At 45.1% G+C, this 27,339-nt stretch overlaps 2 protein-coding genes across 2 annotated transcripts; both read right to left on the reverse strand.

Annotated features, from left to right (window-relative positions):
- Positions 1–637: 637 nt before the first annotated feature.
- On the reverse strand, positions 638–10,775 carry FETUB (fetuin B). Its single transcript, XM_072618717.1, has 7 exons — positions 10,445–10,775; positions 6,846–6,956; positions 6,274–6,361; positions 3,925–4,091; positions 3,159–3,266; positions 2,400–2,483; positions 638–1,296 (listed from the first exon to the last, which is right to left on the reverse strand). Exons 1-7 carry the CDS (start codon positions 10,658–10,660, stop codon positions 949–951), a joined length of 1,122 nt encoding a protein of 373 aa, XP_072474818.1. The 5' UTR covers positions 10,661–10,775; the 3' UTR covers positions 638–948.
- A 7,161-nt stretch (positions 10,776–17,936) lies between these two features.
- AHSG (alpha 2-HS glycoprotein) lies at positions 17,937–26,139 on the reverse strand. Its single transcript, XM_072618719.1, has 7 exons — positions 25,866–26,139; positions 24,005–24,115; positions 23,389–23,473; positions 22,471–22,634; positions 20,230–20,331; positions 19,353–19,433; positions 17,937–18,695 (listed from the first exon to the last, which is right to left on the reverse strand). The coding sequence occupies exons 1-7, from the start codon at positions 26,076–26,078 to the stop codon at positions 18,393–18,395; spliced, it is 1,059 nt and encodes a 352-aa protein (XP_072474820.1). The 5' UTR covers positions 26,079–26,139; the 3' UTR covers positions 17,937–18,392.
- Positions 26,140–27,339: the final 1,200 nt, after the last annotated feature.

Genomic DNA, 27,339 nt, shown 5'->3' on the forward strand with positions numbered 1-27,339 from the left:
CATTTAATGACCCCTGTTGTTTCTCCCTGAAACAAAGCCCTTTCCTTTGGACACCAATATTCTTCCAACAGCACTGTATGGCTGTACCTTCTGCTCCAAAGAATTATGATTGTCACTCAACCAAAGGACAATGGAGAGATCTGTGGTAGTTATAAATGAACAGAAATGCATTACCAACAGGGAGCTGTTGGAAGTGTTACAAAGAGCTTTGTCAACACAACACAGGTCTAGGAGAAAAGATTCGACGAAGTAGGGAAGGGCATCAGCCAAAAGGCACGACATGGTACCCAGGTGATGCGGAGATCCTTGGAAGAAGGCCTGCAAGCGTGGAAGCCCTCTATAACTATTGATAGGAGGGTATTGACTAGAGTAATACAAGATGAAAAGATGTGGGTATGTTGTGCAAAGATGCACAGGAAGGAAAATCCCCAGTGGAAACGTCACTGGTTCATAGAAGTAGCATTAGAGTTCCCTCCTACTAGACTGTAAGTTCAATGAGGTCAGGAACCATGTGTTATATTTCTTTGTATCCCACACTCCACTCTCCACTATAATGCTCTGAACTTAGTGGACACACTCATTAAGTATTTTTAATGTTAATCCATCATGACCAGAAAGTTTAGCAAAATAATTCAGATTAAGGAGAGGCAAAAAAAGACAAGCTTTATTATAGCTGGACAGAATGGTGGAATGCTGGATACTCTCACTCCTTCTCCTATGTCTCTCCACCCCAATCCATGGCACCAGATGTCCACCATGAGGGGTGTGTGTGTGTGTGTGTGTGTGTGTGTGTGTGTGTGTGAATGTGTGTGAGTGTGTGTGTATGTGAGTGTGAGTGTATGTGTGAGTGTGAGTGTGTGTGTGTGAGAGAGAGAGAGAGAAAGAGAGAGAGAGAGAGAGAAAGAGAGAGAGAGAAAGAGAGAGAGAGAGAGAGAGAGAGAGAGACTTTCATGGTGGGAGAATCAGGGAGTTAGAATTCTCAGCAGGTCCTGGACACTTATCTGATCTTGACCTTTCTGGGAAAGGAATGACAACTGGCATCTCCTCTTTCTGCAACATGAAGGAGGATGGGAGGTGGAGGACTTCTCCCAGGGGTGCAGTAGTCAAGTCCATATGCACGGGGAAGTCTATAAAGGGTTCCTTTTCCTGGTCGCCTTCATTTTTCTCATCAACCAACTCAGGCAAAAACTGGACAGATCCTTTAGGCCTCTCTTCCAGGGGTGCAGCGGTGGAGGGGAAGGCCTGCTGCTGTGGAACCTGGTGTTCTGAGGGATGGCTCCCAGGGGCCGATGTTGGCTGAAAAGAGTAACATACACAGCTCGCTGTTACTTCACTAGTAGGTTTCTCCTGAACGTCCCTGAACTCACTGCTCTCCACTAAGCTACTCGGCTCTCTTTTGAAGGAAGTCTTCAAGAGGAGATAAGATACTTGAGAGAAGCAAAAGAGATAGTCCTTGTAAAAAGTCTAGCAAACTTATAATATAGTGCTATAAAAATGAGTGGCCTATCAGGGTAGGGAGTGGTGTGGTTAGTGCCTAATGGGCTAAACATGGAGTCAAGAGAGCCCTGAGTTCCCTATGATACTTACTAGCTATGTGACCATGGTCAAGTCACTCGCTTAATCTCTGTTTCCTCATCTGTAAAGTGGAAGCAACAACATCCTAAAGGTATTCATGGTGTCATGGATAGAAAGCCAAGTGCATCATTAGAATAATCTGGGTCTGACACATACTGGCTCCACATCCCTGGGTAAGTCTCTAAGCCTCTCAGTGACCTCAGTCACTAGTACAAGAAGGACACTCCTAGACAATCGGGGGAAATACAGTCTGATTCATCTTGTTGGAAAGAGTTTCCCCCCTCAGAATTCCTTATATGAGAAAAATCCCAGTTCTGAAGCCCTCCAGACTCACATGCTCCTTATCCCTTCGTCACAGAACTGTTAGAGGTTAAGTGCCCTGCAAATAGAAGCTGTATTTTAACAGGCACATAGCACTTGCTCAGACTGTGTACTGCTGAGCAGGAAGGGAGGGTGAGCAGGGATTTAAATCTTTATCACCCAGGAAATAATAAAGAGACCCTGAGACTCTGAGAGATCAAGTGACTTGTCCAAAAAGGGCACCCAGTTAAGAGATGGCAGGGCCAGGATTAGCACAACAGACTAGTCTATTGTTCCTTCTGCTGAGAACAGTAGCAGCAGGGCATCTACTGTTCACCTGGGTGGGTGGCAGGGGTTCTATCTGGAGGCCCCCAGTCAGAACTGTCTCCTCTTAAGCTCAGTGACAGCTTAAGCAAAGAAGGAAAGGGGGGAAAGATGGGCATGAGGAGAAAGGGTACAAGGGAGGGTAGATGGCCAACTTCTCATTGTTTGGGGAAGACACAAACACCCGGACTGAAAAATACCTGGGTTTGGAAGAATTCACAGGTCCCAGAGACATGCTGTATTTCATGTATTTTACTCAGAGAACCTTTGCAAATCCCTACAGGCTGGAAAAGGGAAAAAATAGGTCAGTTTTACAGAGGACTGTGCCCACAATGAGGGGGGATAGGGATGGCTCTTGTCTGGTCTTGGTAGCACATCCTCAGGGGTTTCACAACCACTCTTGGAAGGATTGATGGTCCTCATTTTTCTCCAAGTTACCCTCCTGAAGCTCCTTCTGGACTTTGTCTGTGACGTCCCACAAACCTCTCCACCCTGGAAGCTCACTTCATCCTTGAAGCTCCCACACTGTACCTGCCCTCGGACCCTTTGATTGGTTGGTTCTTCTCAGGGAGGGTGCCCATGCCCTCTGTGACTCCAGCACTCTGCAGGCTACACCACACTCTCCTCCCTGACTTTCTCTACCATGCCCTGAACCTTCCTTCTCTCCCACCTGACACTTTTATGTGTTGTCTTCCCCATTAGAGTGTAAGCAGAATGTAAGCATAGAGGGACTCTTTCATTCTGCTTATATTTGTCTTTCTAGCACAGAGCATAGAACCTGGCACACAGGAAATGCTTCACAAAAGTTTGTTGCCTAGACTCCATTATCTCTTTGATCATGCAGGCCGTCCCAACAGACAATGCAAATTCCTGGAGAGCATGATTTTTTTCTTGACTAAGATAATTGTTCATTAAACTCCATGTGGGGAATGTTCTAGAATCTTTGGGAAGAAACTTACCTTGGAGTCAGCAGGTGGCTCCAAACATTTTTTGGAGTCAGTCAGGGGTATGATGCAAGGTGCTTCAGTGATTAAGTATTCCACAAAGTAGGAAGGGCCATATACCCACTGTGGGAGGAAGAGGAAGAGAGAAAGCAAAAGGGAAGATATATATAGAGCAAGTAAGATGGGGAGGATACAGAAGGGGAGAAAATAGAAAGTCAGTGGAACCTAAAGGCATTGTGATAGACAGGAAAGCATCAGAAGACCTGGGTTCCAATCCTGGCTTTGCCATCTACTCAGTCTCTGACCTATACATGGTCCTCTGAGATAGAGCTCACTGCCCTCCCTGGGACTTCACAGCTCTGATCTCTGTTACCCCTTCAAAAGATCCCACTTTGAGGAGCACTGTCCCATCACACTGAAACACCTCCTGGGGGCCTCAGACTCATGACTGGAGTGTTCATGGAATTGGAGGCCTACAAACCCCTTAGAAGCCCTCCAAGTGGACTTCCTCCTTCTAGAGGCCAAGCCTAGATGAGCTTCCCAGGTCCCTTGGGGTGGCTTTGCCATTGGGTGGTTGTGTAACTCTTTTGCTGTCCTGTTAGAGAAAGGCTAGCAGGTAGGGGGTGATTGAATCAAGTAGACCCCCACAAGCTAATCCAATCCAAAAAGCAAGATGATGCATACAAACTATAGAGATAAGAAATAACTCCCTGGCCCAAAGACAGAGACTTTTCTCTTCCCTCTAACCTTAGAGTAAGAGATAAAAAAACAGGGCACTTACCTGGGAAGAAGCTTGTGTGACTTGGAAGAGATAAAATTTCTTCCCCACCGCAACCTCCTTGTTGATTTTTTCCAGAGATTCACTAACAGCTTCAGAAACCCCAGGACGTGATACGTTGATGGGGATGGGGCAATCGGGGCACATTCTAACTATCTTCCATCTAGAAACTGATTTTTTTAAAAATAGGGGAAAGATAAGCTTCTTGGTGATGTCAGAATCATGGAGTCACATATCACGTTGTAGGCAGGGAATTTTCAACACACTAATGTCTCTTTTCCAATTCAAGAAATATGTGAAGTTCCTACTATGTGCAAAACTACATTCTACAGAACTTTGCAACTGAAGGCCCCCAATCTTGCTCCCCAGATACTGTGGATGCAAAGGCAACCCTTGCCCTCAGGGAGCTTATGTGTGTGTTTGTCCTTCATTGCCTAAGAAGACCATGCCATCAGAAAAATAATGACATGACTTGAACTTGACTTTGTTTTGAGTGAGAGAGCGCTATGCAGGTCACCAGCCTCACTTCTTCTCCAGAGCCATCTGAATCCAGTGACCAGATATTTATCAGGATGACTAAAGATGACCCAGGATGAGGCAATTGGGATTAAGTGATTTGCCCAAGGTCACACAGCTAGTGGGTGTCAAGTGTCTGAGGTAAGATTTGAACTCAGGTCCTCCTGACTCCTGTACTGGTGCTCTATCCACTGCACCACCTAGTTGCCCCGTAATCTACTGAGGGATCCAATAAAGACACAGATAAGTTTTTGTTAAGACATGTAGATAAAGGCAAAGAGGGAGTGCTCATTCAATTTTTTCAGATGATCCAAAGCCTAGAGGGATGGCCAATTCAGTGGATGGCAGTCAGAATCCAAGAACAACTTAATAGTCTAGAGCATTCAGCTGAACTGAGTAAGATGAAATTCAGTGGAGATTAATAAAAAGTTCAACATTTGGGTTTTAAAATCAACTTTACAAGCTGATTACAAGTACAAGGGGATGGGAAGGCATGGTTAATAAGCAATTTGGGGAGGGGAGGAATCTAAGGAATTTCATGGCCTGGGAGCTCGATATAGTCAGCAGTATGAAGTACCAAGACAAAAAAGGAAAATGCCCTCTGTGATCCCACGAAGAGGGCTTGGATTCCAGGAAGAGAACAGTCACAGTCCCTCTGCATTCTACTTTCTTCACCCCTCAACTGGAGTACTGTGGACATTTCTGGGCACTACAATTCAGAAAGGAGGTCAATTAGTGGGAAGAGCGTTCAGAAGAGGACAGATATCATGGTAAAGGGCATGGAGCTGTATGTCACAACATGAACAGTTGAAGGAACTGGGAATATTCCACTGGAGAAGACTCCACCCTTTGCTCCTAAGAACAAAGGGAATTCTCCCTAGCCTTGAGGGGTCTACAAGCACAGCACTCTACCTATGCAGATTATTGGGATTATGGTCCCACATGAGCACTCCTTCCTTCATCAAGCCTTGATGCCATTTGGGTTTTCTTTGATACAATGATTCAGTAGATAAGCACAGCAACTCTGGGCCTCAGAGAGCAGATGACAAAACACACTTCTTTCCTCTTCATGCAGAGGTGAGAAACCACAATAAAGAGAATGTTCCAGTTTGGGCAGTCACAGAAAGTTACTTAAAGTGTAACAGGGGGGAATCTGGAACCTTGATCTGCCAGACTGAGGCACCTCCCTTGAGTTTGACAAGTGCCCAGCTTCAAATCAAGTCAACACGCGTTTATTAAGTGTCTACTATGTGCCAGGCACTGTGATAAGCCCTGGGAACACAAAGGAAGAGTACTGTCCTTCATCTCAAGGCTCTCACCTTCTAATAAGGGAGACAATATGCAAATAAAACACATACAGAATGAATAGGAGATAATCCCGGGGGAGGCACTGAGATCCAGGAGGACGTCAGAAAAGTTTTCTTGCAGAAGGTGAAACCCAAACCAAGGAAGCTGGGAGCCAGAGACAAGGAAGGAGAGAGAGAGCCGGGCATGAAGTTTGAAGTATCCTGTAGTAGGAGCAGTAGCGAGGCCAGTGTCACAAAGAGGTATGAGAAGACAGGAAAGGTAGGAAGGTTTCAGGTAATGAAGGTCTTTCAAAGTCAAACAGAATTTTAGGTTTGATCTAGCAAGTAAAAGGAAATCCCTGGAATTTGTTGAATAGAGGAGTCAGATCTATGCTTTAGGAAGATCCCGTTAGGCAGCTAAATGGAAGGCAGAGCAGGGTGTGCATTAGGAAGGAGGAATTTGTTTTGATTTTTCAGGAAATGATTTGTAATGTAAAAAATAAAACTTGAAAACAAATACAACAGACCAATCTACAAAAAAGGACCTTACCTGGACGAACAGTGCAATTGTAGGCAGGCAGGTGTAGAATTCTTTTTGGCAAGTTAACGTAAAATATGGCTTTGCACTGGCCATAAACCTAGAGTCAAACACATTCTTATTATAGCTGCAGAGAAAACAAGATGGAACCATGCCTCATTCCCCAATGTTATCCCAAGAGGCTTCCCTCATGATACTGGGGGATATAATGAGAAAGCAAAGTCCATAAGAAGATTTTCTCCACACCAAAAAGAAATCAGTATGGAGTATTTCTCAGTTATATGGAATGAGGATTGAATGTACTGTGGAACAATGGGATTTCCATTGCCATGCATCTAAGTGAAAAGGGAAATACTAATTGAAACACTCCCATATTTACAGAGCCCATTCAATCTACCTTCCCACCAACTATCAGCCTAGAGATGAGAAAACTGAGAACCAGAGAAAGAAATTGCTTTATCTAAGGTCACACAGCTAGTAGAGCTCACCCACTTCATGTGCTAGAGCATATGGCTTTAAAAAAATTCAGAGAATCATTTCCCTTTGGAGCACCCCCCCACAATACATTGAGTATAAACACTTACTGTTGTATGTAGGGTCCTGGTGCCACAATCCTTCCATCTTTTCTTACTGAGCACGTGGCAGTTTGTCTCTAATACATCGAGGGTCAAATAGTACATGGAGGCTGAACCTGTCTGTACAGAGAGATGGCAAAAAAAAAGATACTTCAGCATGACCTGCCCCAGGCAGGTAATGTTCCAGGACCTGAAGAGATAGGGGCTGGGAAGGAAGAGGGAGGATCTAGAGGGTTCCTTCAGTGGAGCAGCTAAGAAATGGATGGCTCCCTCCAGTCACATTCAGTAAGGAGATAACACTGGTATTGATCACCATTTTCCAAGAATAAAGTTTTCCCACCCAAGTGGGATTAAGCCTCCCTGACGAAGTCAAGGAGGAGTGGTAGAGGGTTAACGTGCCTTTTCAGACCCGTCTCACACTATTTTTTTCTCATGTCCTCCATGGTTTTCAAATGTGATTAAAATATGTAAAGCAATATGCAAATATTAAAATACTATATCATCATTGTCATCTTTATTATATGATATGTAAATGAGATAATTTACATAAGGTTAGCAAACCTTAAGTGAAATCTAAATCCTAGCAACATTGGTGCTGGGGACACCTCTCTGTTTCCCAAACTGGACATGACATGTCCTGCTTTCACACAGCCCTTCCCTCTGCCTGGCACTCTCTCCTTACCCTTATGTTTCTTAATCCTCTTCCTTCAATACTCGGCCTAATCAATCAGCCAACAAGCAAGCCCTCACTATAGACCAGACATGTATTGGGTGCTGAGGACACAGCAGTCTCTGCCCTCAAGGAGCTTACATTCTGTTTTACAACCTAACTCAAGTACCACATCTTCCGTGAAACTTGCACGATTCCTAAAAGAGAATGCTCTCTCTCTCCTTAGGTACCAGTAGGACCCTCTGGATCTTTCTTGGCTCCCATTATTCTTTGCTTTGTATTCTGTTTCTTTGAGTACATATAATTTTCCTCCTCCAACTTAGATTGGAAATCCCATGAGGGCAGAGACTGTGCCTTTTTGTTTCTAATCTGTATCTAATGTGGTTCTTTGCACAGAGTTGGTGCTTAATAAATGTTTGTTGAATGAATAGTAAGGAATTTGCAAAAAGCAGACCATCTGACCATCTGCAGTGGTGAGCTCCCATAGACCATGAAAGCAGAAACCGTGAAAGATACTCTATGTCCTTACCAGACCCCAATGATACATGGCTGGGCTTTAGCCTCCAGCATCAGAATTATAAAGGAATCCCACTGAATTGGGGATTTATTTTCACTTCATAACCAAAGTGTGGATCTCCCTTCTTTTATGCTGGATTCAGATACATGCACTCCCTGGGGGGGTCACATAAAGTCTCAATTTTTCATCAGAACCTATGCAGGCCAGATATCAACATTCTCTGAGTAATGGAACTGGAGATGTTTATCCTAGATAAGAAAAGACTCAGAATGATGATGATAAGAGTCTCCAAGTATCTGAAGATCTGTCACATAAAAAGGGATTTGACTTATTCTGCTTGGCCTCAGAGGGCAGAACTGAGAGCAATGGGTGCAGGTTGAGGAAAATTCCATTTGACTTTGTGTCAGGAAAAATTTCATGATAAGAGCTTCCCAGGAGCAGACTGAGTTTTCTTCATAGGCATTGGTTTCTCCCTCTCTCTGGATCTATTCTCTGCTGCCATCCTCCCTGCTTTGTATTCTTCAGGCAGAGAATCACTTGTGGGGGACACTGCAGAAGGGCTGCCTGGACAGGTCTAAGTTGGAGCAGATGGACCAAAATTAATTCTCCATCTCCCTCAAGCATTCCTGATTTGATCTTCAGGCATTCCCCCCTCCACTGGCATAGTTCATAACCACTCTATAACTTAGTAGATGATCTTTGAGAGCTGTAGTCATCTGACCAAATATCCATCAACCTGGGGCCAAGCTGGGAAGGAGCATCACCCAATTCATTCCCAGAATATAAGCTCCACAGTGCCTGGCACATAATATGCACCTGATACATGTTGGTTCGTATCATTTATTCCTTATGTTGGCTCTCAGGTAGACATAGAGTCTATACCAGCTCTGTCCTTGACACTTTTCTGGCTTGGCTGGGTAGGACAGGGGAGGAGGAGAAAAGCAGGGGAGAGGGTAAATGGGGCAAGAGGGGAAAAGGTCAACCCTTTACCTTAGGAAGTATGTTATCAAATAATTGGTGATTCTATATTCATCTCTTAGGTTAACTAGTTTTCTTCAAAACTCAGCTCAAGCAACACCTTATATACCAAGGCTTCTTGATTTCCCCCCTCCACTTCTGCAGTCCCTTTCCACCAGTCTCTAATTCTCCCCCACCCATTACCTTGTAGTCATTCTGTCTCTATTTTTTGTATGTATGTGGTGTTTCCTTCCATTGGAATATAAGTTCTTTAAGGACAGGCACTGTTTCAATTTTATCTTTGTATTTCCAGTGTCTGGCTCATTGAAAGTGATTAAGGAATGCTTACAGATGAATCTACAGGGCAAAACAAATCTTATCCCCCCCCCCCTTTACACTGGGCTACAAAAATTTGGAAGCTAATTTGATGCTGGTCATTGGATAGCTAAGTGAGCTCACTTATAAGGCTTCTCCCATCTCTCTTCAGGAGGGTTCAATAACTGGAATCCACTTCACAGAGTGTCTGTTGCAATGTTGAAACACCCAGCTAGGGCCAGACCCTGCCCCAGAGGAATCTGACGCTTCAGAGCTGCCATTGACTCTATTGTGTACCTGAACAAGGATGCCCTCTGGGACATCCCAATGATTGCTCTTTCAGTCCTTTCTGGAGCCCTTCCAGTAAAAGGGACTTCCTACCTCCTCAGGATCTCACTCCACCTCTGGATCACTAATCACAGCCAGCTGAAATCTGCCTTGAAGTTTTCTGCTCACTGCTCTTCATTTTCCCCTATGGGAGCAATGAGTCCCAGACAGACCAATTCAGTTAAAAAGCCTACTGTGTGAGTGATATCAAACTAGGTGCTGTAAATTATCATTGCAGGAGTGACACACTCTGCCCTTAAGAAACTTACCTTCTACTTGAGACACAACATGGAAGCGGACAAATGAGCATCAGCTCCAAAGCAGCTTGGTGTAGGGATGGGAGTGACAACTAATGACCTGAATGGCCAGGATGACCTGGGATCGAGTCATCTTTTGGCTGTGTTATCCTGGGCAAGTCACCTCAAGTCTCAGTGTCTCTAGGAGACTTCCTAAGACTAGAATTTGCTGATCTGTATGCATGAAGGGAGGTTCCTACCCAGAGAATCCCTCACACCAATGAAATCACAAGCCTGGACCACTGACAACAGCAAAAGGAGGCAGGACTAATCAGTTCAGGGATCCTCAAAGGATTACTATGTACTGAAGGCGACAGCTGAACTGAGCCTTGAAGAAAGCCAAGGATTTCAAGAGGCTGTGCTGAGGAGGGAGTTCATGGCAGGCAAGTGAGGCAGCCTGTGCAAAATCATAGAGGTGGGAGATCCATGGCCAATTCAGAGAAGAGAGGCGAGTCAGTGTGACTGGAACACAGAATGTGTGAGGATGTCCCCACCACTGCCACCACCAAAGAACAGTGTTATTTACCTGATGATGTTCACGGACGTCAGCCACACGATTGAGGCTGAACATGTAACCTTCCTTCCGGTCTTCATTGATGCCTTGTAGAGCCAAGTCTGCCATGGACAGGACTTGAGAGTCATTGCAGCTGGGGGACAAGAGGAGAGGAGGAACAGGGATTGAAGTACTCCAGCAGCTGGGCACCAGGGCCAAGAGGCCCAGGAGGAGAGAGAATCTGATCATTCTTCCAGACTGGGAGGCTAAGACAGATGGCTGTTTCCCTCTAAGTCCTTTTATACCCCAGAATCCAGGCTGAACTGACTGGCTGCTGCCACGATCATGTCACCCTGAAACCTACAGGTGATAACTGAATCAATAAATGACACATGCCTTAAAAAGGTAGGGGGAGGGCAGAGTGTTTGTACCTCATATTTCTGACCATTCTCCCATCCAGATCACTGATTAATCAGCTTTGTTTTCCCAACCATTTCCAAAATGATTACCCAAGAAGTCAAAGCAAGCCATCTGATCCAAGTTCTTGGCAATGAACTCATGAGAGTCTGGCTCTCTCATGGTGTCCTCTATCTCCCACCCCACCCCCCATATCCTTTAATGCGTGTCCTGTTATCATCAAAGGGCGATATGTTCTTGTAATGATAACTATTAGCATCTTATTATAAGAGGGTGATGTGATTATATTTACTAGTGCACATAGTAGGTGTTTAATAAATATTAATTCACTGACTGACTAGTGTCTTCTTAGTTTTATTAGTGTTTCTTATTATCAAAGAGTGACATATTCTAACTTTGTCCCCTAATTCAAGGGGTCATACCCTACTCTGTATCCTCCACTGTCCTGACTGCACCCAGGTTCAAAGGTCACAGGAAAACTCATTCTGTAAAGCAGAAATTCTGGCCATAATTAAAGTGGGCCCCCACTCACCCATACTGCCAAAATCTACTGATTTCCTTCTTTCTTTCTCCCTGGGGGTTGGAGGTTTCCTATGCCAATGCAATCATAGATCTGGTCCATCATCGTCATCATTTTAATTCATCCACTCAACAGGATTATTCTAAGCCTCTCCCGCTATGTCCTTGCCATGATACCATGCTCTACCCTCCTGTGAATACCAGCAGGCTTTCTAGCCCTTAATCTGGGTCCTTCAGGTCCCAGAATCCCTACTAAGTCCACCACACTACATTCCATCACACTGATGGGCCCTCCAGCCCACTATGTTCTCTGGCCATCTTGCTGCCATGCCTCCACAAGCATTCTTCCACTTTCCACCTCTTGTTCCTGGTACGGTAATCAAATCCATGCTACTACTCCTGCAAAGGGCATATGATGCCTATAGATTGCCCTGTGACTCTCCTATCCTCCTGGCAATCACTCCCCTATATATTTTGTCTTCCCAATGACAGTACAGACCTAAGTGAGGGACTATCTTTTTGGTTTTGTATACTCAGTGCCTAGCCAAATGCCAATTTGGCTAAAAACCAGCTTGTATGTAGGGGATTATGTGTATTCAGTCTGAAAATAGCTTGAAGTCAGAATAGAAGAGCTTGAAATACTAAAGGAAGAGTCTGGCTTTTATCCTGGAGGGGATAGGGACCTTTATTTTTTAGTCTTCTGTGTATTTATTGTTTGACAGCAGAATGACTGTCACAGGTAACTGCCACATCTGGGCAAGATCATGTATATAAGGCTTAAATCCAAATGGGGGGAGGGTCATGATTTTTTAAAATATTTGAACACAAATTTATGGTCATCAAAAGAGCATTTAAACTAAATGATCTAAGTTGATCTGTGTCCTTGGCCCACAGTAACTGCTATTTTCCCCAAAACCAATGGAATCAGTATACTGAACCATCATCCATTTCACTGTGTGAATGACGGATCACAGTCAATGAGCCCCCTTTTCTAAGAGCTCTTCCTGGCTCCCTGACAAACATGATCCACCTGGAGAAAAAGACAAGAGGAATTTCTTGAAGGTCAATGGTCCAAAATGCTAAGTATGGTTAAGTAGTCTACAATATCTATATTCACTGGTTCCTTTTTTTAGTTAGGATGTACTTAGATGACTTTCTTTAATTCATCATACAGGACAAGCACAAAAGCTCTACCCATGCCTCTAAGAACATTGGACCAGGCACCCTTGAAGAAAGTTTTGCCACCTTCATCTTTAGCAATCTTCTTCCAGCAGTCAATTGTCCCAGTGTAAATATCATCTCCTTTGTGCCCAGACTGCACAGTCATTCAAAGTCTTACTGTATCAAAGGGATAGGAGACCACACCTGCTTCAGTGATCACTGCTTGCACAATCATCCGGCTTACCACAATGACTGCTCTTCTGATCTGGGAGCATACCTTTCGATGTATCGTAAATTCCAAAATAAGCTTCTCTATGGATAACGATACACTGCATGAGACATTGAAACCTTGAGACAAGTCATGAATTCCATCAGACTTGGTGATTTTCACAAGGCAATCTCCCAGGCCTTGAATTCTCTGTCAGTGCCAGATTTCCCAACATCAGCGGCCAAACACATTCTTGAAAAATCCAAGGGGTAGACAACTCAGAGAGAAGTGGCTCCAGCCACACCACCAGAGGCAAGATTGCCAGCAAAATACCTCCTGAATTGTGTGTGCTTGTCCACTTCTCCCCCAAATACTTACTTTAGCTTTAAAGGCGAAGTTAAGTGCTTGGGTGGGGAAATGTCTGATGACATTTGCTGTTACCCTGCCAGAAGGAAAGCACTTCTTGTTCATTTGGAATTCAGGCTGCCTTTGTACTGCTAATCAGCAGCAATTTTTTTACTTACATGCTGCACGTGCTATACTAGCCTAACTCTCTCAGTGGGGGCCACTGCAATCTTGGAGAGAGCAGTGATACCACCAGCCAGGAAGTCTTTGGAGAAGGAGATGGCCTGTTCTGTCATGGTAACAGAGGCAGAAGGTGTTGGAGTTGGAGAGAGAAAGCCAGCGAGAAAGGGCTGGAAGCTAGGGAACTCCTTGTTGCTTTAACCTAGACCTTTTTGAGCAGAAATGTGACAGGATGGAACTTTATTTTAGGAAATTAGTTATTAATTTGGCAGCCACATGGAAGAGGGATTGGAAAAGGGTGAGACTGGAGGCAGGGAGGTCAGTGAGGAGGCTAATGCAGTAGCCAAGGGGAGAGGTCATGACTGATTTAAGGGAAAACCATTGGTTGTGATTGGGAGGGCCAGTTTCTGCTATGGGAGCAAGCGATCAGATCAAACTGTGGTGCAGCCATAGCCCCAGAACATTCCCTGTTACCAGAACCCAGCCATAGCCCCAGAACATTCCCTGTTACCAGAACCCAGCCATAGCCCTAGAAGGGGATCTTTTTTTTCAATCATTAAACATAAATACAAAAGCTCAAATACACAAGGAGAAAGAAAAAAGGAACAGGTTATAAACTTAAATATTTAATTAAATACAAAATAAGAAAAAGGAAAAATCATGCCACGTGCACAGCAGGACATGAGAGTATTCAAAATATACAGCAATAAATTTTCACTTCAAGAAAGCCTATACAATGAATACTACACATTGTGCTCAGCACTTTCCATCTTTGCTTCCCTGTAAGTTTGCTTTTGTTCTCTGCTGTGTGCTTTTTACTTTGTTCTTTTTCTCCCCTTCCTCCTCCCCTACCTCACCTACCCTCTAGAAGGGATCTTAGAGGAAGCCCAGAAAGGGCAGTGACTTGCCCAGGGTCACACAGGTCATGATGGGCAAGCCACCTGACACCCAGTCCAGAGGCAACTCTCCTCCATACACTGATTCTGGTTAGTCCATTTGGCATGTTTGATGTTCTCAAGCTAAGTTATCACGCAAATGAGTTGTTATTCACTAACTCTCTGAGAAAAACCAATAGACACCCACTCAGCTTTGATCCTGCCCAGGCAAGACTTTCTGGACTCAGACAGCCAAAGGCTAGTGAACATGAAGGCTTCTCTGGGTCTCCAGCATAATTTAGCAAGTCCATGGTCCATTCGTGGAGGTTGTTCCATTCCCTATTGGTGACCACATATGCCCCCAAAGTCGAATTGGACCAAGAGCATGGCCAGGTTGTAGAGCAGTCATGTGCTTCTAGAGAACTTGATTGATTTGGCATGTCCACACCATGAATGCTGAAAGGTCCTGGACACCCAAGCATGGCCTGGACTTTCAACACTTAAGTAGGTTGGGACTTTCCAGTGAGGTCTAGGTCCCTTGGGGACATCCTCAACTCTTCCTTCTTCCTCTCCAACTCCCCCCTTTCCTCTACTATCAGTCCCCAAGTCTTATAAAAATCTTAGTTCTGCCAAGATCATTTGGGTGATATTGAGCAAGTCACTTCACTTCTAAGCCTCAGCATCCTCCTCCAAAATGGAGAGGGGAGCTAGGTAACCTGTGAGCAGCTTTCCTCCTCTGATTCTAGGGTCTTGTACTCTATCCCTATTCACAGACAGCTCGCTAAAGTTCAATCCCTTGTGGGCTCTCACTTCACCCTTGTCCTCCAGTCTCGTCTCAATCCCACCTTCCACCTACCTGACCAGCTGATAAAGCGATATTCTTAAAGCCCAAATCAGACTAAAGCACTTCCTCACTCAAGAAGCTGTGGTGGCTCCATGTTGTTTCTTGGATCAAATGCAAATACTAAATCTCTTCACAGACTGAATCTAGTCTACCTTGCCATACCTTATACACCTTAGTCCCCTTCATGGACTCTTCCAACCAGCCAGGTCTTCTGGAAACATCTCCCCCATAATATTCCATCTTTCTCTAAACCTAACCCTAATTTTGACTCCAATTCCATCTCTGACTCTCCTTCTGACTCTGACCCTAAACTCATATGTGGGTACTTTATGTGCCTAAAATCTCCCTCCTACCCCCTTCCCTTTTAGAATAGCTCCCTCCAAAAATGACTTGTGTCACCCCTACAGAGGCTTTTCCTTGTTCCCCCAGTTGTTAGCACTTTCTCCCACTCCATTTTGATCTGCACATATTTTGTATTTACTAGTGTAACAGGGTTTTGCCCTATTCAGACTGCTCATGATGGAGACATCCACAGGAGAGATGTTGGGGATCTGCTTCCATGAGACAGGAGACCTGACACCTCCCACATGTGATCTGGGCATGCATCACGGGCTCATTAAGTATCAGTGTGGACATTGACCCCACCCCCTTCCCTTCCACAGAATTCAAGCTCTTTGAAGTCAAACAATGACTTATCTTTGTCTTGTATCCCCAACATTCTGTACAATGCTTGGTACATATTAGCCACTTAATAAATCCTCCATCAGTGGCTGAATTAATGAAGCCAATTCTTTGTCCCTTTTCTTTATTAAATGAAGAAGCCAAGTTGTTGAAAGTTTCAGGACATTACTCAATTTAAACCTAGGAATGAGCAGCAGGAAGCAACACATAGAGTGATGAGAGTCAGAGGACCTGGGTTCAAAGCTTGCCTCTGCTACTTGTCTGTGACCTGGGGAAAATCACTTAGCTTCTTTCCCCTAAGTTTCCCAATCTGATAAATAAGAATTTGCAACAACATATGCAATATCAGGAAAGAATTCTCAATTATCAGAGCCATCGAAAAATAGAATGGCTGCCTGGGGCAGTGTTGGATTGTTGTCCCCTTGGGATGGCCTCTTGCATGACAGGCTGGAGGACCACTTGTAAACCCTGTTGTGGAAAGGTGCAGTTTGGAGTGGAAGGTGCTGGGAGTCTTAGGACCCTGTGGTTCAATTTCTTTATCTGTGAAATGGGTATAATAATAGCGCCTACTTCCCAGGGTTGTTGCGGGGCTCAAATGAGATCATGGAAGTTAGGTGCTTTTGTAAACCTTTTTGATAAATGTGTTAGATAAATGGCTCCCATCAGGGTGAGGTGCAGAATCAGGAAGAGTCAGAAGATGTGCCTGGGGAACAAGGGAGGGCTGCCCACCATCCCAGTCAGAGACAACCTGCGTGCTCTAGTGTAGATTGGACCTCAGCTGGGAGCTCAGCACCTCAGGCTGAGTAGCCTCAGGCTTCTGGCAATTTGGCCCCAGTATTAAGATTCATGGGTTTAAGGCTGGAGGGAACTCAGGAAGAATCTAGGCCATCCTTCAGTGAATGGATAAGCTTTTATTAAGTACTTACTGTTTGCAAAGCACAATGCTTCTAAACACCCTCTAGCTATGGTTGGCTCCTGTCCACTCTGGCCTATTAAAGGTAGCGCCTGGGGCAAAGAAGCCATTTTAACTCCCTGGATTTCTGCACAGCATGGCGACCAGTTGGGTTGGCTCTGCCACCTACCATTATTTCCTCCCTTCATGATCTCCTGCCTGGGCCACAAGGTCAGTAGAAGGCCCACGATTGTTGTGCTTGACATAATTTCACTCATGTAGCCACCACCCTCACACATTAGGCCCTCATCACTGCTTACCTATTGGAGTGGCCATCTAATTGATCTTCCCTCCTCTGGTCTCTTCTCCACAATCCAGCCACCACCAAGCTGCCATATTGATATTTCTAAAGCCTAAATCTGACATCATCCCTTGATAAAAGCCAGTGGCTATCTGTTCCTTTTTTCTTTTTTTTTTTTTTTTTGAGGCATCAGGTTTAAGTGACCTGCCCTGGATCACACAGCTAGTAAGAGCCTGAGACAGAATTTGAACTCAAGTCCTTGTAACTTCAGGGCCCACACTTTATCCACTGAGTTACTTAGCTGTCTCTCCCTCTATTACTTCTAACGTCAAATACAAACTCTTTCATTAGGCTTGGAAAACGCTTACCAACCTCATCCCAATTGCCCTGAATCCCTGAGAGTTAGCTCTTCTATTCTGCCTACAAGAGGGAAGGGCTGAACTAGAATACCAAGGCACCTATCGGAACTCTAACTCCGTGTGATCTGGGGAAAGTGACTTTAATTTTCCTGTGCCTCAGTTTCCCCCTCCGTAAAATGAGGGAATGGGGGTCAGTGACTTCTAAGACCTCTTATAGTTTAAGATCTAGGATCTTTGGATCCAGAAATAGATACCAGGACATCAACCAATCCATTTAAAGGGAGGAGCCGCCATCTTTTCCCTTCCCATGGAGCCAATTCTTTAGAAAGTTAGACCTGGATTTCTTTTTGTTTCTAGTTTAGGGATATTATAACTGAAAAGAGTGGAGAAAGAGCTACAACTAAGGTGGAGTGACCAAGGAGTTGTCCCAGGCCTTTGACAATGCAAGGGAATACATGCTTCCTTCCCACCCTTGTAGCCTTCTTTCAGCCCAGGCTGTACTACACATACCTCCACCCCCTCCTCAATATTTCATCCCTGTGGTGCCCCTCTCCTGAGGCCCACCTTCCCTAGTATAACTGGAGGGCAAGCCACCCATTCTGTGCTGTCATCTGCTCCACCACTGTCCCTCTAGGCCTCTTTGCTGTCAACACAGCTCCCCATCTATTTCCATTTTTGCCCCAGGCAAGAGATCTCTCAATTACAGCCCTTGACAGATGGTACAGCAAGAATAACAGGGACCCTCCTTTCAGAAGCTTTGTTTATTAAGGTAGTTTTCTTAACAGGAAGCCACAAGGTTGGCAATAGCACCTCTGAAATCACTTTTCTTTTTGCTATGACATGTCAGTCCAGAAGGCAGAGCATACAGTGACTGCCATCTCTAGTCTATTGTTAGGTCAAGACACTGGGATCTTTGATCAGAATGGGGGAGTCGTTAGCCTTGTCCATCCAATATGACTGTTCCTCCCCTTCTATCTTGAAAGGTGTGGGGGCAGAAGGGATTTTAGTAATTCCCCTTTTCTCTGACCCAGAGCCTGAGCTAGGAGAAATACCAAAGTAAGGCATTTCCTCCCTGAACTCCCACCCCATTCCCGAGCTTTGACAAAATGGCGGCCCTATTTCCTATTCCCCACAGCTATGATTGTAAAGATAGGAGTTCTTTATCAGGTAATGGTTTAACTCCAGAGCTGAGAACAAGGTTAGACCTTGAAATACCTGACCCTTCCTGGACATAGAGGTATTGCTGGTACAGCAGGTCCAGGACCTGTCATAACAGGCCCAGGACCTGGTGCAGGGCCATGTTCCCCAGAGGCAGATTCTATGGAACCCACACCAACAATGGAATGCCTAAGGTCATGATGGGGCAAATGGGTCAAAATGGGTTTTGCAAGAACTACAGCAGGTCTGACAACCACAGCAGGTCCAGCAGCCACGGGGGGGCCAGCTGCTGTAGGTCCCACGGTGGGTCCTGCTCCATCAGGTTGAGGTCCAGGTACCACAGACTGGAAAGCAAAAGCATGCAATGATCATGCTGGTTGTTGGGGCCATTCAATATGTGGGACAGGACCCTGGATGACTCTTCCCTCCCTCACACATCACACATAGATGCCAGTGATTAAAATAGACCCGGAGGGTAGTTAGAAAATGAATGACCAAGTAGCTCTTAAGGTTCTGGGTATCCTAGACACCACTAACTAACATTCCAGGAGAGGTTGCCACATGACTCTGTGAATCAACTGGTAGACCTGGAGTCAGGAAGACCCGAGTCTGAATCCTGGTCACAGGGAACTTAATCACTGTGTGACCCTGGGCAAATCATTTCTCCTTATTCTCTCCAAAAACAACAGAACCCACACTAAGATTCCCAAGTATGAAAACCTGTGACCCCATGGCTAGAGAAGAAGTCAGCCAATGGAAAGGGGTCTGTGTCTGGGGCAGCTGGAGTCTGAGTTCGAAGAGCAGCAGCTTAAGTGAACTCAGGACACGAGGTCAACCTGGAGGTGAGCCTATGGATACATGTTGCATCACATGCGCATTTTCCAGATCCTCCCAGGGAGAAGTTAACAAAATCCACCTCCTCATCATTACTAGGGACACATGGGAGAGTCTGAAGGTGACTCTCAATGTGTTACAAGTGATGATAAAGATAAAGTCCATACCACGGTTCCAAAGACCACACAGGAGGCAGCAACATCTTCACCACCAACTTTCTCAGTCAGTGTGGACTTGCAGAAGCCATACTGTTTTCCAAAAGAAGGGAAAGAATGTCATTGGCAAAAGGAAGCTGGTCTCTTCTTCAGCATCCCTGTGACTCCTCCCCAGTCTCAAACTCAGGTGCAGACTCAGTCTCTTCCAATTTGCCAACATCACAGATGTTTTTGTTCTTTCCTCTCTCCATGAACTTTGGGTGCTCTGGGTGGAGATGCTCAGCTATGACCCTCCCAGCTGGATTGGCTTGACAGGAACATCCTGGGACTTTAGCTCTAGAGCTGTAAGGGAGCTCTTCATCCAACAGAGTAGGCAGAGCAAGTCCCAGGGTTCAAGTACAAGTCACAGGTCACAAAGGGTAGAAAGAACCTCAGAACTCAGTCAGGCCACCCCCCTCATTTTAGAGTTGAGAAACCTGAGTATATAATAGTAAGTCCCAGAGTCTCAAGGCTCCTGACTTCAAAGGAGGGAAGGCTACCATGCTAAGAGTAGAAAAGCTGCTATCTGAACAAGAATCCTCTCTAAAATACCAAAGCAGATTGGGCTGCCAGTGGGCACTGGAGAGCTCCCTCCCACTCTGGGACTCTGGAATCCAGTGACTAAGGGTATTTTCTAAGAACCAGACTGGTAAAGTGGAAGGGACTCATCAGCGACATGGCTGAAGGGGCGTGATTGGAGGAGGGAGGTGGGAAGCAATAGTAACCAGTGCACAATCCCAGCTCCTAGAAGTACTAGAGCCTGACAGAGGCACTTCACTGGTGCCATGACACCTCAGACTGGGCTTAGGAATGGCCATGGCTCCGTCCAGCACCACTGGGCTTTCTTTACCTGGTCTGCCACCAGGTTGCAGGCTGCTGGGTCAGCCACATCTTTCGGTGCACAGTCAGTTGGTACAACCACAAACTCCACATAGACTGAAGACTGGAGAGGCTAAAGACAGTGACAGAGAGAAAAGAAAACACCCATGAGGCCATCATAGCAACTTCCATAACCACAGTGCTCTACCTATAATGACCTGGAGGGTGTGAATGTTATCCTTCCCATTTCTTAGAGAAGCAAACTGAGGCCCCATGCAGAAAAATAATTCCAAGCCCAGATCTCTTTATACTATGCAATGGGGCAAAGTAGAAAAGGAAAGGGCAGGAAATCCTGGTGGGCATCCCAATTCTTGGCAAAAGGGTCTGAAACTAGCCCCCTCCTTTTTCTGGGCTTTTCTGGGCCATACAAATGACTAACAAGCCATTTCATTGCCTTATTTTGCAGACCCATAAGGAGGGAACAGATGCCTGAATCTCACATCCTTCTTCTAAAAGGCGATGATGACTTGCCAAAGGTCAACTAGTCTGACTTGGGCCCACATCTCCCAAGACCCACTTGAGTCAAGCTGTTGAACAGTGATGGAGAAAAGATGAACACTGATAGGGACCCAAGTGTTGTTTCACAGAGAATTAAAGAATTATGGCAACGGGAATGATTAATATGAATAATGCATTATGAACACTAAATGATAGAAATAATGAAGAAGCGATACGGACAGCACTGTGGACAGAAAGTCAGTCTGAAAAACGCAAATACAGATCAAGCTCCAACCTCTGACACACAACAGGCATTGATTAGGCACCTACTGTGTGCCAGGCACTGGGGATACAAAGAGAGGCAAGAGATAGTCTCTGCCCCTGAGGAGCTCACAGTCTAATGAGAAAGAACATACATAAATAACTAGGTGCATGAGATAGATTAGAGATAGAGAGAGAAGGAGGAAAGAGAAGAGAGAAAGACAGAAAGAAAAAAGGGAAGAGAAGAGAAAGGGGAGGGGAGGGGAGAGGGGAGGGGAGGGGGAAGGGGGAGAAGAGGGGAGGGGAGGAGATGTGAAGGGAGTAGAGGAGGGCAAGGGAGAGAGAGAGAAAGAGGGGAGTGGGGAGAGAGAGAAATAGCTCTGTGATAAGTCACTTAATTTCTCCATAGCAAGGGCAACTCTAAGACTGAGAAGTTGAAAATGAGTGGGTGAGTGCCTATCTGCACCGGGGGAAGAGTTTCCTCATCAGAAGTTCTCCTTTACCAATGAAACCTTAGCTCCTGTCCTAAGCCCATCTGTTAAAAAGAAATGCCTATAATAATCAAGCATTTATTATAATGATATTATAATAATTCTATTAATAAACTAGCAGAAATACTTAGGAGAGATCACTAATAACTGACAATTTAAAAGTCAGCCCCATGTTTTAAGTATGCTTTAAGAAAGTATATGGGGGAGGCAGGAAGGTCTAATGGCAAGAGTGTTGGCTCTGGAGTCAGAGAGCCTGGGTCCACCTCTCATTTGAGACATTTGCTACACATATGACTTTTACCTCCCTGGGTCTCAGTTTCCTCCTCTGTAGAGTAAGGGGGTTAATGAAGCATTTTTGGCTGGATTGACTCACAACCTAAGCCTTCCTGAACAGAAGGATCCCATGGTTGGTGGACTCTCTCCTTCCTCCTCAGATAATAGTCTATGTGACCTCCCTACACACATACCATAGAATGGGTTGCCTCCTTTTGTCCCTTCCAGAACCCAGCTCAGCAAAGTGCCTCTCCCAGCACTTAGCATAAAGGAGGCACATGAGAAATATTTAGTGGATTGGATTGCATTGGATGCCCTGGATCCTTATGGCTCCCTTTCCATCAGGAGTCTTTTTGTCTCTCTCGCCAAAGCTCCTACCTCCCTGCCAGCTCCCACCTGAGTCACCCCCATCTCTCCTTCATTCCCTCAGCCCGCCAGATAGGCTACAAAGATGCATACATGCAGTGACGTCCTATACACAGTGGTACATACCACAGTGTCATATATAATATTGTTATATTATAATATGGCAGTTATTTACATAACCATATATATTTATAGAATATGTAAATATTGCATTTGCGTATCATTATGTTATACTATATTACTATGGATATATAGTAATATGTCTCTATTACTAGATCCAGAAGGTGTCCGTGTTCACTAAGGTTTGGCCAATATCTGTGTGTCTCCCCTGCCCATCCCTACATCCCTCAACCAAGCCTGTACTAGAACCCAGCCAGCCTTACCGCAAGCTGAGCCCTGGAGATCTCCAGTAGCTTGAAATAATTGGTGTGGTTCTGGGCATTGAAGGCAGCCAGAGCAGCATCGACCGCATGGAGTACCTTGGTGTCATTCAAGGGGGCCAGCAGGGGACAGTTGGGGCAGACTTTGCGCACATCTTCTGCTGAGTCTGTCAGAAAAGAGAAGAAATTGCGTTTCATGACCCACCATTCCTTTAACTCTCTTCTACACTGGTTGGTTAGTTCTGAAATAGTGAAGAACCTCCCCAGGGCTCCTTATTATAGCTTAGAGACCTTTGGGTTCCTCCCTTCCTTCCACCTCCTAATGTCCTCAGCTCCCTTCAAGACTCAGCTGAAGACTTCTACAAGAAATTGTGTGACTCTGGACCTCAGTTTTCTCCTTTGTAACTGAGAGGAAGGGACTTGATGGTGTCCAAGATCTCCTTCTAGGATTCTGAAACCAGGGCATTCTAAAGTCCCATTGCAGCTCGTGATTTGATATGTCATTGCAGCTTTTCACTAACTGGAGAAGAACTGGTGGTTTCATTCTGGCCACTAGCATAATATAAAGATTTTTCAAAGGCTTTGAAAACTACAATTGCATAAAAGTAAAAATTATTGTTAGACTTTGGTATTTCTTATTTCTCCTACTTCTAATGAATGTTGTTCAGCCTTTGGATCTTCCCCAATTGATCAAAGTTTGAAAATCTCCAACCCCAGGAAATTTAAGTATTGAGAGACCTCATCCCAGGACCCTTTCTATAGAGTTTAAAAGGATGGGGGTTATATTATTAATTAATAATTAATTATTGCAATAACATAATTAATTAATAATATAATTAATTATTAATCATTAATAGTGAAGCAACTTTACCAGAAATATTTTCTGGCCTCATTCTCCATCAGTGGTCTCCAGAACCATACCTGGACTGGACTCACACTTGGCATTCGATACCATAAACTGGTTGTCCAGTTTCAGCACACTGACGTCACAGTCTCCTTCCACAGCCTAGGGAAAGATAAGACAAGTTACACCATGATGGAAGACTCGACCCTTATCTCAAGGAGAAGAGTAGAGGAGCTGAGGGGAGGCCAAGGACCTTACTCTTATATTGGAAAGAAAGAAGGAGGGAAGAGAAGGAGGGAAGGAGGAGGAGGAAGGAAAAAGAGAAAAGAGATATAAGAGGAATAGGCTCCAATATTTATTTCTGGCGGCCTAGTGCCCACCCCTTATTGAAATGAGAAAACCTAGAAAAACACTGCCTACGTAACCAGACCTCGAAAATTCAGATTTGAAGCTTTGACAACCCCTGAAAGCTGCCTCGCCCTGAAGCCAGTTCTGTCAAGAGCTGTCCAGGAGCTCCGGGCAGTGACCTCACAAGCCCTGGAGTGGTGCGGGCTCCTGAAAGTGAGTGTCTCAGAAAGGACACTCAGGTAAGTAAGAATTGGGCTGAGTCCAATTGTCCCAGGGGGCGATGAATGGGCCCCTCTCTGCCTCCCCTCCTTCCACAGACATGGGTGATGGAAGTTGGGCACTCACATGTTCTGTCACCTGCCTGACCGTGCAGTTTTCCAGTGGGGTTGGGTCCAGCACATGGCAGGTGGTTTCCAACAAGTCAATCTCCATTAGGTACACCTCTCCCGCGGGCCTCTGCAGGAGGAACCAGTGAGGATGAATAAGCATGACCAGCACCCTTGGTTAACACTGCCCCATCATTTACCTTCCTGGTTAGTCAGGGACTAAATAGTGCCTCTGAGAAAGAGAAATGTGGCACCTAAAAATTAACCTCGAAAAGGGAAAATTTCTATTTCTTATTCTGGGTGTTTTTGTGAGAATCAAAATGACTTTTTAACCTTGCCCAAGACTTTTACAACCTGGCCCCAATCTCTCTTTTCAGCCTTATTATCATGACCCTCCCACCACAATGTAATCCCACAGGCTGTCTTGCTGTGCCTCCTAAGCATCTAATGGTCTTCACATATTTACCCATACTTCCTGCCTTTCTGAATTTCCTCTCCAAGAAGTAGCTTGTAGCCTACAAGAAAATTAATTACCCAAAGTCCTTGTAGCTGAGTGGTGGCAGAATTCATAGTGCTGGACCCAGATACTTTTACTAGATAGATATGTGTCACCATGGAAAAGTCATTCACCTTCTCATATGGACCTCAGTTTCCTCATGTATAATGTGCATTTGTGTGTACATATGAGAGATTACCTGAAAAAATCCCCTCCTCTAAATCTCATTATCATGGTGTCTATCTTTTAGAAGCAGTATGGGATGCGGAGAGGGGTAAACACAGCCAACTTCAATACAGAGTCAGAATCTTGGCTTCCTATAATTTCTGCAGTGGCAAAAGTAACTCACGTCTTTCTAGACACCATTGGTAAAATGAGAAGGGGCTGCATTCTGGAGTCTGTAAGATTCCTTACATCTCTGAATTCAGCGATCAGTTTTGCCTTTCAACTCAGAGAGCGGTTTTATTGTACAAGCTTCTTATACCTCAGAATAGAGCAAATTGACCAGGAACATGCTGGTAATTATTTTACAACCAGCTCTCTGAGAAAACATAAAAAACACAGGATGGATTTTTCCATTTAACTTGCATGATTAGCATTTTCTACAATACTTTCTTAAGATTAGACAATCAACCAAATCATAAAATCAAGCCCTCATTTGTAGCAGATTTCCTAAGAGTCAATGCTCACACTAAAAATTGAAGAATAGACCCTGAAAGCCCATAAGGCTGGCTCCAACATCCCTTGGAATTTGACCAGTCCCTGAGCATCATAGGTCAGACATGCAAAGACCAAAGTCCCAAGTGAATACAACCTTCCATCTAAAAAGTGCCATCTTTGGTACATTGTCTTATTTTCAACCTAGTGCACTCTTTGGGAACCTGGGGCAGAGACAAAAGAAATGGCTTGCCAGGCAGGGATGCTCCAGAAACAAGAACCGGGTCTCCTAAATTCCATCTCAAATCTCATTCCAATAGATAATCCTTCCCAAGGCCTATTGCCTTCAGCTAATCATTTAAAAGCAGACTTCTGTCCCTTGTGACTTCCCTGATGGAATTTAATCTCTTTGAGGACAGAGGTCTGCATACCCCAAAGCAAGCACAGTGCTTGGCACATGGTAGGTACTTAAGCCCTGACTTCTTCTCTAGTATGCTTTCTATCTCTAAGGATATCACTTCCTCTGTGAGACTCATGCCCAAGAGAAAGACATGGACAAACTTGCCCCATCTGGAAAAGGACAAGGATGGCAAGGCAGACCTGGGCACAATGCTGCCCAACTCCCATAAACAGCAATCAGGCTTCCAACCCAAGCCTCTGACTCCCAGTCCAGTTCTGATTGTTCTCCACCCAGAAGCCTCAGGCCCTTCAGCCACGGGTCACTTACCCGTTGGTACACTCTCACTTTGTCAATCTGATTCAGAGCGTACTTGTATCCATGCCTGTGGTTGCTGTTGACATATTGCACAGCTGCCAAAGCAGCCTGTTCTACATCTGGGTCATCACAGTTTGGGTCCCTCACTGGGGGGAGAGGAGGACTCCGAGCCTGGGCAAAGCTCAGAAGCTGAGCTAGGCAGATGAAAACTACCAAGGACATCATGACTTGGTTCAGGATGGATGCTGGCCCCCTCAGGTCTAACACTGGAAAGGTGGCTGAGCTCTGAGGCTCCTGCTCATTTATACATTGGAGGAGCTAAGGACATTGCATAAGCTGGCTGCTCTGGTTCCAAGAAACCCCTGCAAACAGCAGAAGTGGAAAAGCAAACAGGGTCAGCATATTTCGGGTGCCCAGTGGATTCTGCCAAAGTCAATGTCCTCAGGGGCAGGGGATGTAAGAAGAGGTGCTCCAAAGTTTGCTCCCAATGGGATGACTTCAGCAAAGCAGAAATTCAGCCTAGCAGGGAGCTAAGCAAACAGACCTGTGAGACCGAGCCCCAACCGGTGTATTTGGTAGCAGAGAAGGAGTCATGCCGGGGGGTTCTAGCAAAGGATGGAAAAGGGTCTGGGATTGCCTGGTGGTCACCAGTCATAGCTCTGTCACTGAGAGGCAGTATGGTGTAGTTGTAAGGACCTGGGGCTGAGTCAGGAAGAACCAGGGTTTAGACATTGCCCCAGCACTTGGTAGTCAATGTCCATGGGCACAAGTCACTCAGCATTTTGAGCCTTGGTGGCCTGTTGGGTAAAATGAGAATAAGGACATAAAATGACAATAAGGTTCAAACTCAAATAGAAACAGATTCCTGCCTCAGTGGATTGGCTTAAAAACCAATTTAACCTTATCTGTTTCACTACATTTTAATTTATTTTGTCAAACATTTCCCAGTGACATTTCAATCTGATTTGAGCAACACCAAAGAGTGTTGGGGGATGCATGTGGCTTGCAGGCTGGGAGTCTGACACCTCTGCCTTAGAGCATCCTTCCTGGGCTTGTCATGAGAATCACTGTCATGGCACTGAAAAGGACTTCAGTCTATATTCCTGGGCAATGTGGTAAGGATAAGGGAAAGAGCCCTAACTCTGAAATTAGAGCACCTGGATTCCAGTCCTGTCTCTGATATGTAGGACCTTGAACAAGTCCCAGGCACTTACCTTACCCTGGCCTCAGTTTCACCATGTGTAAATGAGCAGATTGCCCTACATGGATGCTTAGGGATTTTCTAACTCTGACCTCTAGGACAATAGGATCAGGGACTCATCCAATCATATCCCAAAGGAGTCCCCACCACAAGGTCCCCCTGATAAGTGGTCCTTCCTCCAAGGAGGGGGAAACTATCACCTCCTAAGTAGCCCATCCCCACTCAGACAGCTCTGGTTGTCCCAGAGTTCTGTAAGTATCAATGCTAGAAAGACCAACTCCCTGT

Source organism: Notamacropus eugenii, chromosome 6 (genome assembly GCF_028372415.1).
Source record: "Notamacropus eugenii isolate mMacEug1 chromosome 6, mMacEug1.pri_v2, whole genome shotgun sequence".
Taxonomy (NCBI): domain Eukaryota; kingdom Metazoa; phylum Chordata; class Mammalia; order Diprotodontia; family Macropodidae; genus Notamacropus; species Notamacropus eugenii.